Below are 17088 nucleotides of genomic sequence, written 5' to 3' on the forward strand. Positions count from 1 at the left end.
CTTGGCCCCATCACTAGTTCTTGGCTGCAAATATTAATATAGTCATGTAAATATGATATTTGCACCGCATTGGTCAATATCGGATAAAAATCCTTCCCTTTCATTATCGAAAGTTATTTTGGTCAAGGGAAACCCTGATCCGTATATAAAACAAAAATTGTAATTATCAAGATAATTCAGGCCGCAAAAGATTGGCTTCCTTTTTCAGGTAATAGTCGAGACCTTTATATTACCATAAAAGACGCAGGTTTTATTGCAATAGTCAGACCATGCACACACATTTGGGTTAATCTCGTTATATTAAATGCTCTGATGGGTTGGTGCTTTATTTAATGACCAAGACAAGCCATAAACAGCTTTGCCTTGCCAAATTTTTCGATTTACTCTACAGGCAATTTTATTTCATGTGAAATCAATTGAGTGGTTGCCTTAACGGGGAAGCTGTTTACATGGTGCCTTCACCCACAATGCAATATCCAGCCATTTGTGTCGGCTGTTAGTCTTCTTGTTTAGGGACTTAATACGGAGTCAAGTTCAAGATCCCTTATGAATTTGGAAATTAATGCTGTCATAGCACATAATTCATACCTGTCAAGTCTTTGAGCAAGTTGAATAATGTCTTTAATATTGTGCCGGGTTAGAACTATTACCCAGAATTTATCCATTAAAGCACTTTAATTGTATGGGATAAAATTCGCATGTCAAGACCAGTGACATAACGTTTGTTTATATGGAAGGGTCGTGGTGAGGTAAAATGCGGTATTACGCAGCGTTGAAGATTAGTGTACTTATATAGCGCGTGTGTGGGTGTGGCTGCTTGTACTTGTCGGTTTTATGGTCACTAACCCATCGAGATACCATGCCGCAGTTTTACGTGGATGCCTTTCTCTGACACAGTATACTGAATGCTAGCCGACCGGTCCTTGTTTTATCCAATTAATCCCGAGAACCAGCCAGGGAACAAACAAATCCCATAGTCTTTTGGTATCAGGCGACCACCGACCTTCCGTTCTTCGGGGCAGACCCTTCGTACCACGGGGGTGGTCCCTTATAAAGCAACGCAGTCTCCCTCTACCTGATTATAGTAAACGACTTTAGTTAACAGTTTATGTTTGATTTCGAAACATTTAACCTTGATTTCTTTTGTACTTCGATCGTGCCTAATTAAGGGCAAGCCAATTGAAAACTTTGAGTATTAATGTAATCCTATTATTATTCCCCCCCCCCAAAAAAAAAAAATAAAAAAAATAAATAAATTAAAAAAAATAATAAATAAATAAAAACAATATATGAATAAAACCAATTAAATTTTTTGTCAGGCTGTCGTGGAAATTACAGCGTACCTTCGTCATGTAGAAGACCTGATTTCAGATCCAGGACAGACTCCTGAACCACCATCAAACTTCGCACAAAGTTATATTATTGTAATGTCTGTGTTAGATGATGCTATTATACAATGTAGCATTAAGATCGCTTTGTTGTATGGGTACAGTTTGTGATTCTGATTCTTGGTGTCCCCAGACATGATACAGTTGGAATATTGATAAACGGTAAGGTGTCAGATAAGACACCACCATCGGGATGTGGGGGAAGATATGCCATGCCTGTCAAAGACATCTTCAGACAGCAACTAGGATGGATGTTGGAGAGGCATGTTAAGATGGGGAGACTATGTGTGTATTATCTTCGTCTACAATGTTCCTAAAATCCCAAAGAACGATCGCGTGACCTTATACCAGTGAAGGTACGAAATCGAGCCAGTTTGGCCACGATGAATACTGTTCTTAACGGAACGATTGGTATTTGTATTACCTTTCATCCATTATCGTCTCATATGCACTGTATAAACATCTTAGATGAAACCAGAAGGAAAAACATCCAAAACGAAAGCTGTAAAGCATGTTACCTTAGCCTGAAATAAATTCCCAGACACATCCTGAACTCAATTAAGATGCATTAAAGGGGGAAAAGTATTGCAATTTATGGACATATCATGAATAGAACCGACACTCATATTGGCCGATTAATAACTCCCGTGGTTCCTATACGTGACAGGCAAATATTAATAATCTAGGATGATAAAGATATTGAGTCTTAAAGAACCTGTATTCACTTCACCACAGTCAGTACCTGCTATATAAATCGGAATAATGAATAACATCATAGATTGTTTTCAAAGCGGCTCAGGTGGCATGGGTGGCCCAGTCGTCTGAGACGCCGCGATTCGCTGTGCAGAGCTGCGTCCCTTGGGCACGCCAGAAACCTATCATTGTGGGTTCGAATCCCGGTTCGCACCGATTATGTTTCTAGGTTTGTCAGCACCATACCCGTGCTCGTGGATTTCACCGACGTGGTAAACGTCTGAGACCTGCATCACTTCGGGCTTTCCTCCCACATGAAGCTGACTCGCCGTGATATGACTGGAATACTGTTAAAAGCGGCTTTAAACCCAACTCACTCACTCACTCAAAGCGGCTCATAATCTTAACTTAAAGCGTTATTTAGTTCACAACCATAATCAACAACCTACTCAAATACAAAGTGTATATACTCAAAGTTTGAATTTCAAAGTTGCAACACAACACAGAGTAACACACAACAAGCACATGACGCTACATGTACATTGAAACCTTTCACATCTTACGACATTACGTTGCATAAAAAAAGATTAACATTATGATGTTTTCCCAAAGACCTACATATAAGCACACGGTCATTCTGAAATCTGAAGCATCTTTAAAGAGGAATAGATGATGAAACATGAAAGCAGCACAGATGATAGAAAGATGTATTACTCGATCAATACAAGACTCGGAAACAATAAATGTGTGTAAAACCTACAACAATGCATTATGTTTTTCACTGAACGTCATGATGTTAATGTCACGAGCATGCTTATCACTGACAAGAGGATAATGTTTATTGCCTATCTAAAGTTTATCGTGACATTTATTAATATCGAAGCCCCCCTAAGCATGCAATTTCCAGCCATTTGTGTCGGCTGTTAGTCTTCTTGTTTAGGGACTTAATACGGAGTCACGTTCAAGATCCCTTATGAACTCGGAAATTAATGCTGTCATAGCACATAATTCATACCTGTCAAGTCTTTGAGCAAGTTGAATAATGTCTTTAATATTGTGCCGGGTTAGAACTATTACCCAGAATTTATCCATTAAAGCACTTTAATTGTATGGGATAAAATTCGCATGTCAAGACCAGTGACATAACGTTTGTTTATATGGAAGGGGCGTGGTGAGGTAAAATGCGGTATTACGCAGCGTCGAAGATTGTTTTCAAAGCGGCTCAGGGGACACGGGTGGCCCAGTCGTCTGAGACGCCGCGATTCGCTGTGCATAACTGCGTCCCTTGGGCACGCCAGAAACCTATCATTGTGGGTTCGAATCCCGGTTCGCACCGATTATGTTTCTAGGTTTGTCAGCACAATACCCGTGCTCGTGGGTTTCACCGAAGTGGTAAACGTCTGAGACCTGCATCACTTCGGGCTTTCCTCCCACATGAAGCTGACTCGCCGTGATATGACTGGAATACTGTTAAAAGCGGCGTTAAACCCAACTCACTCACTCACTCAAAGCGGCTCATAATCTTAACTTAAAGCGTTATTTAGTTCACAACCATAATCAACAACCTACTAAATACAAAGTGTATATACTCAAAGTTTGAATTTCAAAGTTGCAACACAACACAGAGTAACACACAACAAGCACATGACGCTACATGTACATTGAAACCTTTCACATCTTACGACATTACGTTGCATAAAAAAAGATTAACATTATGATGTTTTCCCAAAGACCTACATATAAGCACACGGTCATTCTGAAATCTGAAGCATCTTTAAAGAGGAATAGATGATGAAACATGAAAGCAGCACAGATGATAGAAAGATGTATTACTCGATCAATACAAGACTCGGAAACCATAAATTTGTGTAAAACCTACAACAATGCATTATGTTTTTCACTGAACGTCATGATGTTAATGTCACGAGCATGCTTATCACTGACAAGAGGATAATGTTAATTGCCTATCTAAAGTTCATCGTGACAGTAATTTATATCGAAGCACCCCCCCACCCCCCCCCCCCACCCCACTCCCCACCCCCCCACCCCACCCCACCCCCCCCCCCCACCCCCCCACCCCCCACCCCCCCTCCCTAAGCATGAACAGATCGCTTCCCTGGTCAAGTGGATAGAGTCTGTGCACGGAGAAGGCGAACTCGGTGTTTCGATCCCCTGGTAGCATCAAACCAAGCCGTGCTTGTTATCCTGTCTGACCCTCTGCATTAAAGTTAAAAAACACGGAATAGTTGCCTGGTAGCTGGTAGCTGGAATGAACCGCCAAGCGTAAAACAACACTCACACAGCATGTGGATTTCAATGTTTAAACTTCTAATTTGAATACAATTACTCGGGACAAAACATATATGCAATGTCTCTCTAACAGTCTCGCTGACAGTTGATGATGTAAATTGCATATACACCGATTATCGTAACAGGCATTAACCATGTCATTGTCCATATCTTTGAATGTATGAGGGGCGATGGGGTAGCCTGGCGGTTAAAGCGTTCGCTCGTCATGCCGATTGCCTGGGTTCGATTCACCACATGGGTACAATGTTTGAAGCCACTTTTTGTGTCCCCCGATGGGATATTGCTCGAATATTGCTGAAAGCGGCATAACTCACTCACTCACTCATTGCATGTATGGACAGATTTGTCGGAACCACCTCGGGAAAACAGGGAGAGAATAGATTCATTGTTCCGTGAGGTTCAACTTAAATTAACCAGCACATTACAGGTATGGTGCTGACAAACCTAACAAAACACTCGAGGCGAACTGGGATTTTACATTTCAACAGTTCCTCTGACGTGAACATGTACAAGAACAATATCCTCCATATAGTTTGCATGGGTTCATTCAGGGAGAAGTAGTTGTATTGCATTCAATGTTCAAAACAATATTGTTTCAAAAGACATACATTGACACTGACCAATGGAATCTGTTTCAGTGGATAATGAGATTGATTATTCTCTGGCGTTGACATTCTATATTCACATTAACGTAGGGTAATACACAACACATATCCCGTATTTAGGGACCGACACGTCATATTCTGGGGTCTTGGATTTTTGGTTCAGGTAGAATGTCTTCAAGACGTGCACTGCTTTACCTTGAACAGAGCATCTAGCATGTCCAGTGATGGTGATTTAACCAATGCAAGCAAGCGAAAAAAAGCCATTGCTACACAGTAATTTCAATATTTGAGCTAACGGAGTACTTATCGGTTTTCCAACATGTTGGCCTTTGGTATTTATCCAGCAGAGAAATCCTCCCCCCCAAAAAAAAATAAAAATAAATAAATAAATAAATAGATATCCCCCCCCCCAAAAAAACAAAAAAAAAACAACAACAACACACACACACACACCCAAACATCAAACGGTGAATAATAACCTTTGGGTCTCTTACATTGAATGGTTTTTTTTGCTTATTGCAGCGAAAGTGAAGAAGTCTTGTACCATGGATGGCTCGACCTACCATGACGGGGAACAGTTTAAGCCTGACTGCAAGCGCCTGTGTACGTGTCAGAACGGTTACTATGGGTGTGTCAGTCTGTGCCCCCAAGAAGACAGCAAGCCGTCCCTCAAAAACTGTAAGAACCCCGCCCTCCTACCCGTCCCGGGCAAATGTTGCAAGGAGTGGACTTGTGACAAATTGGAGGACTTCGCTTACAGAGACAGCTCCATGGCGCTCGAGAGCCAGAACCTGGTCATGTACAGACCCTTTGTTTGTAAGTATTATAGATCTAGAGCTCTGTGGGACCTTGTCGTGTTCATAACCTTTGTTTGTAGGTATTCGTACTGGTGTTCTGTCGGACCTTGTGTACAGATCCTTTGTTTGTAAGTATTATAGACCTAGAGTGTTGTGGGATCTTGTCATGAACAGTGTAGTAGTAGTGAGTTGGGTTTTAACGCCGCTTTTTACAGTATTCCAGTTACATCACGGGGTGTCAGCTTAATGTGGGAGGAAAGCTGGAAGTGATGCAGGTCTCAGACGTTTACCACTTCGGTGAAACCCACGAGCACGGGTATGGTGCTGACAAACCTAGAAACATAATCGGGGCGAACCGGGATTCGAACCCACAATCATAGGTTTCTGGCGTGCCCAAGGGACGCAACTCTGCACAGCGAATCGCTGCGCCTTAGACGACTGGGCCACCCATGCCCCCTGTCATGAACAGACACTGTGCTTGTATCCGAACCAGAGTTATGTTGGACCTTGTCATGTACAGATCATTTGTTTGCTAGTATGGCACAACTCGAATTCTGTGTATAGGTATAACAGAATTATATTTCTGTTCACCTTGACACTGTCAGATACTGACCCATTGCCTGAGTACGTGCCGTGGATTTATATCGTAATACATACACATGTAGCATGTGCAAATGGCAACCCTTTCTGCCACGGAACGGACACACGTTAAAGACGAACTGAGTGAAGCACGGCAAACCTACTGCTAATATTATCCCAATTTTGTGGCATTATGATATAGACAGAAAATACTTTCTATGCTTAATTTATTCCAACAATGAAATTTCAGCCCCTCCAACAGTGACAACTCCAAAGCCTGCTGTGACCACACCCACCTGCCACTTGACGTCAACGGATTGGACGCCTTGTTCTGTGACCTGCGGTGTGGGCGTGTCCGTCAGGGTCATTGCTGATGTCATCAACTGCAAAGCAGAGCAGGAACGTAGAGTGTGTTTTCTCCGGCCTTGTGGGGAAGAAGTTAATACTTTGGTAATTATGACACCCTCTTTTTATCGGACAAAAGTGTTTAAAAAATGAAACAAAACAGCTTCATTTCAATTACATTGCCATATCGAAGCCCCAATTGATTGTGAAATCAATTAATAGCCAATGAGTGGTTGTGTAAAAATATAGTTTCTGTAAAAATATTAATGACAAAATGATTTTCAAATCGAACAGCATCGAAGTGTAACAGAAGTTGAACGGAATTGAAAAATCACACACATACTGGCACACGCAAATCGATGCAACGAAAGTATATCCATCACGCTTAGTTATCACATGGTCTGCTGTGTATTAAGCAATTGCATGATTTGCCGTCTAATACAGTTACGTTGCACTAGACCAGAGCGAATGAACAGACTCGATGAGCAAAGCTACAACGTTTCAGTAGAGTACATAAAAGTGCTTGTTACTGTGATAGTTTGGTACATGTATATTGGATTCTACTGATAGTTACAGCTAGTCGAATGTGAGATTCGAATTCACAACCAGTGGATCCTAGTAGGACTAAGGGACATTACTCCACTCACCAAATTGAGTTCAGTCATGCATCCTGACTACAGCTAACATTTCTAAGTGTTCGTTGTTATGTTGAAAGGGACAGTTTAACGTCGAAGTCACTGAAAAGTTGTAATCAATAACACTGATTGAAAAACACTTTCATCATTTCCAAAATAGATTCAAAATCGTTGTTTTTCATCTCGTGCTGTCAAAAGCTAAATTTAATTTGTGTTGAATCAAAAAGGAGTTTTTGATTTCCTCAAAACAGATGTGCATTTACGGTGTTTGATGTTTCGACGACGTCCCGATAATAAGGGATTAAGACCCTTTATTATAATTGCTCGAAAATGCCAACACGATCCCATATAATCTTCACAGGCCTTGACAAGCAAAAAGAATATGTTGACGTATTGACGGTATCTGAAGTTTGGATGACGTCCGGGTCTTTGATAATCTTCCCTCGTCTTTCAACTAACTACAGCGTATGATCAGAAAGTTTAGCAAATTATCTGGTCAATTTCATTGCCACAAGTGCCTATTTCCTAACCAAAGCTGTGTTCAATTTCTTCCACTTACAATTTTGTCCAGAAAATTACCTCAATTACCTAGTCGCCTAGCCGCCATGATGCAGTTAATTGCTTGTTTCTTCCGTCCATTTAGGAACATCTTTTAAAAAGGCGTTAATGCATATCCGCTAGCCCAGTGATCTTTCACTGTCGGCTCCGCGACGAGAACTCCATAAGTGGTTTAAAAACAGCCCTCCTGGATGTAAACGACTAATGCCATCTGACGTCATTGCTCTGTAAACTAAAACCGTTGCGTGCTTGAAAAGTTTTAAAGGTTCTAATATCTTCCCTAAAATGTTGTTAACGTAATTAACTTCACCAAACAGACAATTCCGTGATTGATAGTATGAGCAACCAAACATACTATCAATCACTTTATGATCAACCAAACATACAATACAGTGATTGATAGTATGAGCAACCAAACAGATAATACAATGATTCATAGTATGAGCAATCGACTGACAATACAGTGATTGATAGAATGGGCAGCCAAACAGACAATACAGTGATTGAAAGTATGAGCAACCAAACAGACAATACAGTGATTGATAGTATGAGCAACCAAACAGACAATACCGTGATTGATAATATGACCTTCTGATCCATTAAGTCGCATCATACGACGAGTAGGTGACTTGGGACTAATTCTAAGTAGGACTCACCACGGGGACAGTATGTTCCATGACGTCCAAGATGTAACTAATGGTGCATGCGCAACTGTGAAAGATGTAACTGTCTTTGTCATTCAATCTCCTTCAACCGTGAACATTATAGTGTCGTATGGTTACCCTAAACAAGTAAGCTCTAAATCTATATCAGAATTGTCATTGAAATAAATACTTTTTTCTTTGGGACAATACAACCAAGACACACACGTTCTAATATAACAAGCAACTAGAATTAAAAACATGTTGCTCGAAACGTCGTGCTGCAATATATCTTAAGGAGACACGACAAGACAATGGTGACTGACTATGAAGAAATCACATTCATGTCGCTCACAATAAGTTGCACAGATATACTTTTGTTAACGACACAGTTTATAAGCGTAAATCTATTGTTACATTTTAATAACAAAGAAAAGATGATGCAATTCGTTTGGACAATGTCAGAATTTACGTGTTTTCCAGTCAAGCTCCCTGTCCACTTACTGATTTCCCGACGATGAGAAAGAAACCCACAGAATCATTTCCAAAATGAAACCCGTTAAGTATATTGAAAGATCAGACAGCCATTACGATAATGCGTGTCTGATGGCTTCTCACAAACTTTCCACCTGACTTTGTCGAGAAAGGAGATACGACATACGATTTCCTATATGAAGATCAGCGGACGACATCGAAAGGGTATTGCACAATATCAATGGAAAGGTTAATTAATAACAGTACTATTCCAAAGTACGTCACATTGACAAAGACCAGGGCTGTTGGGAAATATCAAGACTATTATCATATTGAATACATGAATGACATATGTTTCTGTAGTTCATTCTGGACAACTATTATCATCAACAGTAGAAGCGGAACACAACAGCATAGCTAGCAAGTAAGGTGGTGAACGATATATATGTTTCTGTATATGTAGCATAAGTTGGGAGAAACACATAACTGTGGTTTAAATCAAATAAAAAACAGCGATTGCACCCTTTCCATAATTATCATAAGATTTTTTTACTGAAAGCAAAGTCAATTGTAAGAACCCGATTATGTCCTAAACATGTGTTAATAAATCACTATCAAATAGTGATAATACCAGGGGTTCGCAAAAAGATGAACCGCATATTGCACACGTCACAAAAATATGTAAAGGCAAACAACTCACTCCGTGATTAAAGTCTGGTAGTCGTTCATCATTCTTGGGAGCAAAGACCATATCTGAGATATATTTGTCAATCAGGAGCCGAGCATTGCCATCCAAGGATGAACACCTCAATATCTTATATATCCCAATATCTCAATATCAATATCTATGGGGTATCATTTGGAAGGAAATTTATTCCCTTCCTTTTATCTTCGGTTGAAGCAAATGTCCTTGTCATGTACATTTAACACGCCACTTTACAATCTGGGATTGAATGATTCTTATTTAAATTTTGCTTTGGTTCGTTTGTCAATATTTGTTTTCCAAATGGAGATAAGACTCTTGTCTACCACTTGTGTTTTGAGAAAAGCATATGTTCACGTACCATGGCGCAGCTTTCACATGCTCGTACACAACACAGCAATCTCTCCAATGACTATGTGGGGGTTTGTCTGTCTATTTCTCCCCGCCAGCAATCTACTTCCAGAAGCCTCATAAACAGATACATGTATGTTCGATGTTCTCATTCAAACAGAAAGTGATTGCTTGATCGATGCTAATCAAAATCTGAAATGGTTTACTGTCTCTTCTTACATGCCAATGTGGTTTTGGCACAGGGAAAATATTGTTCTAGTGATATTGTTCTAATGATGGACATAATCAGATTAACAGTATACCTTTAGAGTTACACGTGCTGTATTCTTGATCTCGAAACACATAACAACAATATCTCCAATATCAAGATGACGTATATCATAAATGGCCAGGACAACAATTTAATAAACTTTGTTGTTGTAGTTACTTATATGGATGCATTATCTAATGCCTAAAACAATGAAATTATACAGTGTACATTTGATAATAAGCCAAAGTATATATGCTCATGTTGTCAACGCCGATATAATGAAAAGTCAGATGGGAAAGAAAGTAAGGATATAACAAACAATCGCATAAAACAAAACATCGGATAAAACGAAGCAGCGAAGCAATTTTTAATTTCACAAGAGGAACGTTCAGCACGATTACGAATCTCACAAACGAACATCTGAACAGACGAAATCTGAATGTAAGAAATAACTTGGAACAGTCCTATGATTTCGTTGTATCAGTTGACTGTGTTGCCATGTCCTCTAAATTGTAAAGGGGCGACGTGTAGCCTAGTTGGTAAATCTCGTCACGATTAAGGCGCGGGTTCGATTCCCCACATAAATTTAACCCTGCCAGGGGTCTGCGGTCAGTTGCTTCTCTCTCTTCCAAATGTCAGTCCCTTGGACAAAGATCTTTTCAGTCACTGTGCTCCTTTCCGTCGAATCCCCTGCCGAGTGAACTAAACATTCTTCATCCCTTTCTGTTTTCAAAGCCAAACTCAAGCCACATCTTTTTAATAAGTACTTCCAAATACTTGGAGCAACCACCAGTGGATAGAAAACAGCTCCTAAGAATTATTATTATTATTATTATTATTATTATTTTCAGATTAAAATTTAAAAAATGCAGCAAAGAGGGTTTGGGTGATTCGGACACAGTCAGGCTGGTTAGGCTCATCATAAGCTCATGGCCTTTTATTATTATTATTATTATTATTATTATTATTATTATTATTATTATTATTATTATCAGCGAAGCCTCTGTCTGGTGGCCCCCTTCTTGATATTGCTAGCATATGGCTAAAATTCTACTCCTTCCCTCTGAGTTATAACAGTACAGCTGTGACCTTCTTACATTATCTATTTTAAGTGTTGAACAGAAAACCTGAGTGTGGGTGAACTCGTTTAAATCACACACTTACATTATACGCTGATCAGGACGAGGTGTAAGAGACAATCCCTGAAGACGAACATCAGCACTGGTTCTGCCAACCTGCATCTGTGAGGTGATGGAACTAGACGCTAGGGAGACAATTATGTTTGCTCCAATGACGTAACTAGGGATGTCGTTGGTTTTGTCATTTAACAGTAGGGAGTAGCAAGTTGCTGGGAAGACTTGACGGCTCAATCAAATTGTTACCTGATCACTCATATGTAATGCGCCCTTGGGATGATTATTTTCATGTATAAAATTGGACTCCTTCATAAACGAACATTGGCATCATGATAGTCCCTATATATATTGAGCGCTTTTCTCGCTAGACATACTTTAATGTTGCACCGAATTCCCTTGTTTCCCCGACACCACATTGCAAAGAAGGATCCTTTCGCTACAACGCACATTTCATTCACGCTCCACCTGAGGACACAAGGCTACTGGTGCCCCTGAGGATATCGTGGTCAGCTGCCCATTACTTACGAAGCGAAAATAAGAATTGCGATACTGCAGGGTGACAGAAGAATCGGTCTCCGCGGACTAGGCAGATTACCCCTCGACAAAGGCGTCCGCAGGGAGACTACACTGATGTGGCCGCGAGTAACAGAGTCTCACCCTCTGCGCTGTGTAAATGCCCCTTAACGATTGCTTCCTCTCGCCTCCATTACGTATCATGCCTCATATTGTTTTATTGGCGGATTTGAGGGAATATGAATGATGATATATTTTTTCCCTGAATTTCTCAAATGAATATTTTTTACATATTTTTTATTTTCATTTCGTTCTTTGAGATTTTCATTTTTATGTGATCATATGATTCCAACTTTTTACAAACGAAGAACAAATATTAATTTTCACTTTCTCACTTTTTTATGAAATGAGTCATTATCTGTATCTCGAAGTCTTTTCTTTCCTGGGCATATTCAGTAATGTATTCCCGCAAAGTTTGTATTTTTAAAAAGTTTGTACAAGATTTTTTTATGCTGGTATAAAATGCTAAATCATATCGTCGAATACTTAACGCCGGAGTTTCAAGATTAAGATATAAGGTTCTCCTTGGATGACCTGTGAGGTCATTTATTTCCCTTGCATGTTATATCTCGATTACAGACAATAGCCCTTAATTTTGTACACGTACAAAAAGATGGTTAAGTCAATTTAGTACTTCACATCAACGGGTAATTGTACATTTCAGTCTATATTACAAAGTACGAGAAACTGGAGCAGCTTAGACCATCCCTGTGTTATCTCCTTCTCCGAGGTCATCGGATCAGCATTCGGAACTCCTCGGTCCTGATCATTGATTCCGCGAGACCTCGGATCACATTTGGGCAAACATGATATTGATTTTGTTTCAAGACGGACTAATTGTGTTTAATTTGTGTCGTAAGGATGTCACATAATCCTTGCCGCGTGAACCGAGCACCTGTCGACAGGGGAGGCTTGGATTGAAAGCGCTCAGAGATCGATGGTCAAGATTATGGGATGGACGTTATATTTGCACATTGACAAAAACATGATTAGAGGGATTGAGTGCTTTCTGGGGAAGAGCTGGGATTTGGGTCTCAGTTGCACTATCAATACTATCGATGCCCCTTTGTGATGTACTTGAATGTTAAGGGTCAGTAATGTTCTAAACTGACGTAAATCAAGGGAAAGGTTCCTGAAAATCTAGACGTGTATGTTTCATGGAATGCAGTATCTTAAGCCTTAGACGTAACGTTGAATGTTGCATTCAAGAATATTCGGAATGGATCGATTGACACAGAGGCTATATACGCAGACTGTTGACATGCGTTTGTGATCCGTTGTTATCTCTAAAGTTCTAAAATATTGAAATAAAATATTTCCTGAAATAAAATTGAAATCTGGTTCCCTTAACCCCATTAACTCGATATATGGTACAAGACGATGACGTCATGATGCCAGTACTATCATGTTATGCCGAAGCTTTACTCGAGCAACAAAAATCCTGATATACTTTCGAAGTTCCAGGGGACTTCACTGTTGGTCAAAGACCTGAAAAGCACCAAAATACATTGGTCTTTTTGGTTATGAATGATGTATGAATCATTAAATGTATCATCAAAACGAAGCACTAACTGCATAAAAGAAGAGTATCTCTCAGCGGCCATTTTGTCCTTGTTATATTTCTTGTTTGCATTCAGCTTTACATTGCAACAAACATACAATTTATGTTCAGAGTTGTGTCCCTTTGTCATGCCAGGTTCCACTAATCCTGGGTTTGAATCCAGTATTGCCCTGATTATTATCTTTGGTTTGTGAGCACCTTACCCCATGTCACAGTGATATAACTGAACTATAACTATAAACCTCACCCCACACATTCTCATTTAAGTCTTTTATATCTTTGTTTATTTCAGGGCCGTAGAAAGTGTACCCCGACAACACGCAGTGGGCAGCGTTATAGAGTTGAGTACCAGGACTGCCGAAGTGTGAAAGAATTCAACATGAAATTTTGTACGAATTGTAAAAAAGACCGTTGTTGTTACCCTCAGAAAACCAGGACCAAGTTCGTTGAATTCGAATGTAGTGCTGGCCGACGAGAAATAATGAACTTCATGTGGATCAAGAAGTGTGCATGTGACCGAGAATGTTACATTCCAAACAAGAAGAAGCGTCATATTTGGGACATGCGGCATTGAAGAAGATTAAAATGACGAATGTAACCACACGCAAATGATAATTTCGAACATATGTGAAAACAATCCAGAAACAACTACTGAGACATGGCATGTGCAGAATGCAAACTTTTCAGAAAGCCAAAACTCTTGGAACCAGATTCCCCGTGGCATAGTACCAACATCCCTAGAACTAAACTGGTTGGAATCGACAAATGATCAATAAAATGAGGTATTTCAAACAAAGCAGACTGGGAAAATCTCAGAGGATTCGTTTACTTAAAGACGTTGATGAATAATAAGAGGCCTAATGGAGTTTGGTCAATATCTTGTGATAATCTGGAGTGAAACCAGTCATGTATAGGAATGGTCCTCTGTTTATATTGCAAACTATTACAGTGCCTGAAAATAACAGACCCCAGCATGTTCGTACAGCAAATTGCTTAATAACAGAGACAAAGTTTGCTGATATCACCCTGACGAAGCTGCTCACGGAACATTATTGATGAGTCGGCCCGTAACAGCTTTACAGACTTCAAAGAAGTGTGTTGTTAAAACGCAAGCACGTTTTAACAAAAAACCTTATGACGAAATAATCACAAAATATGATCGATCCATGGAACCTGTCTCATTCTCCCGTTGCACTCAAACGGTTAACGGTGGCGGTAAGATAGAGATGTCAATAGCGATTTCGACAGTGAAATATAATGACAGCAGTTCCAAAATTGCTTGCAACACGAATATGAGGGCCAAGTTAAGGGGACTAAAGTTGGGTTCTAACCTACGTAGTACGCGAAAAAGCAACACAGTTCTTTAGCGTAACTGATAAAACAAAATAGGCTGACCTTTTCAGTGTTAAGGCAATTGTATTGGTTAATTGCAATCTTGGCAGGTACGACAGGAACTATATGGAAAAAGAAGAGAATTTTTTTTAAAATGATGAAGTAGTTACAGTGAAGCCTACGAATACGGACCCCGCTAACCATTTTGTTGGGAGGGTCTTTTAACAGCCAAAGGAACATCAGTCATTGATTCGCTGAACTAGAAATTGGTTAATCAGGAACATTTTATGGGGAGCGGTACAATCTGGAATAACGATGATTCACTGTGTGATCATATGTGTACATATTCGTGTACGGAGTTACTCCAAATCAGACATCAAAACTGTCAATTTGCAAACATTGAGTTTGTTGAATGTATGGAACAACTTGGATCCGTTCGCATTAAGACATGATCAGATTGTGACCCATCGTCAATCCTTGCGTCGACCAACCATTTACTATTCCGGGTTGTGGTGGTGGGAGGGTTTTGGAGGAGTGGTTAGGATAACAGGGTATTGTTGGTCACTGTCATGTTTTTCACAATGTGTAAAGATATGTCAAAATCTTTTTTTCGAAGTATTTTCTGGAACAAAGCATTTTTTCACAAGAACCCCACAGTCACTACCCGGAAATAAAACTCTCTGTCCCTCACCTGCTTTAAACAAATATATCATGCAAACTATTGCGTGATACCCAGGGTTTAGTTTAACATAATGTTTTGAAGCTAAAACATGTTACCATTAGCTGCTATGCCTTGAAGATAGATATCGATCACCTAGTTTCAGATATAAGCACTCATAATGCTAACGAGTGGTTCCTGGGGTCGACAAGTCCATCTGTGTTTAGATGTGTGTGTGTGTCATACATCAGACAGTAAATCTACCAACAGAGTCAATGTTAATCATTTCACCACTGACCCTTGGCATTCAAGGAGAATGTTGACGCTGCTTAAAGATTGGCATGTTAAACGAGGCTAAGACGTTTCATAATTGCCTCATTATCTCATTTGGGCCCAAGCACGAATTGGGCTTTCTTCTCAAATTCAAAATATGCCAAAAGCACTTGAGTAAAATGCACAGTTGGAATTCTTCTTATCTGAAATTGAAACTTGGAATAAACCAAAGGAATTTGTTTCACGAGACGATTTTAAAAACATTTACTGCTACTATCACATGTATATATGAATATTTTAGCATTTCTATATAGTGATTCCATGAGTGATAATGGTTGAGAAGGCGAAAAGGCGACAACCGATTTTGTTGTACCTGACGCTTAATTTGACAATACGTTTGACACCGAAATGCTATCTCTGTAAATACACACAAGAATGGTAACGGCATATTATGTTGTTTTGTAAAGTTTGGAGAAGGAACATATTATAGATTCGTGGAAACTATTTATGTATTGATATATATATATTTATCTGTTTGTTACTGCAGCTATCACCGTGTGCAATCATAACACAATGTGGAAAGATCGTAACAATATGCGTGTTTTGCTCTATTGAATAAACCACGAGAGGAGCAGGGTACCTCGTTGTCATTAAATGACTGCGATTATGTTTCAGCGTGATGAATTAACCGATGATACGATGTACACTGTTTTGGAAGCATGAATTTCCATTTGGCCCTCCAAGCTATTGTCTTTATGTTTGGTTCGAGAAAACATTTTCGCCCCAAGTATGGTGTTCAGAAAATACATAATATGACTTTGTTGCCGGGCTTGTCTAGTTGGCAGATTATACTGCTTTGTTGCAATGTGTTTATCGTACAATGGATTGGTTATGTTATGGAATGGTTTTGTCGCTGTGGTATTATTATGTACAGATTAAAATAAAAAAATGCAGCAAAGAGGGTTTGGGTGATCCTGGCACAGTCAAGCTGGTTTGGCTCATCATCAGCTCAGGGCCCTTGCCCCCTCTACACGCAGCCCAGACAGCGAATGGGCCTTTTCCGAGAAAGCGCTGCCTAGTCAAACCCATCCAGAACTTTTCGGAAAATGTGAAAACTCCCCAACACTGCAGCCTTCTGCATTACCCAGATTGTCAGAAGGGCTGTATTCCTGGTGGCAGACCCGGGTACTCTCCCAATGTCAGTCAACAGATTGGGAGGTACCAAA

The 17088-nt window shown here is 39.8% G+C and overlaps 1 protein-coding gene across 2 annotated transcripts in view; it reads left to right on the forward strand.

The window, feature by feature from the left end:
- LOC124142776 (CCN family member 2-like) overlaps window positions 1–16885 on the forward strand; it is a 100169-nt gene extending 83284 nt beyond the window's left edge. For both annotated transcript variants that reach the window (XM_048385456.1, XM_048385455.1), the window contains exons 3-5: window positions 5519–5812; window positions 6623–6822; window positions 13892–16885. In XM_048385456.1, coding sequence (XP_048241413.1) covers window positions 5519–5812; window positions 6623–6822; window positions 13892–14173 — 776 coding nt within the window. In that variant the 3' untranslated portion in view covers window positions 14174–16885. The remainder of the gene's footprint in view (window positions 1–5518; window positions 5813–6622; window positions 6823–13891) is intronic.
- The last annotated feature ends 203 nt before the right edge of the window (window positions 16886–17088 follow it).

The sequence above is a fragment of the Haliotis rufescens genome, unplaced genomic scaffold, assembly GCF_023055435.1.
Source record: "Haliotis rufescens isolate VD_foot unplaced genomic scaffold, xgHalRufe1.0.p SCAF_59, whole genome shotgun sequence".
Lineage (NCBI taxonomy): Eukaryota > Metazoa > Mollusca > Gastropoda > Lepetellida > Haliotidae > Haliotis > Haliotis rufescens.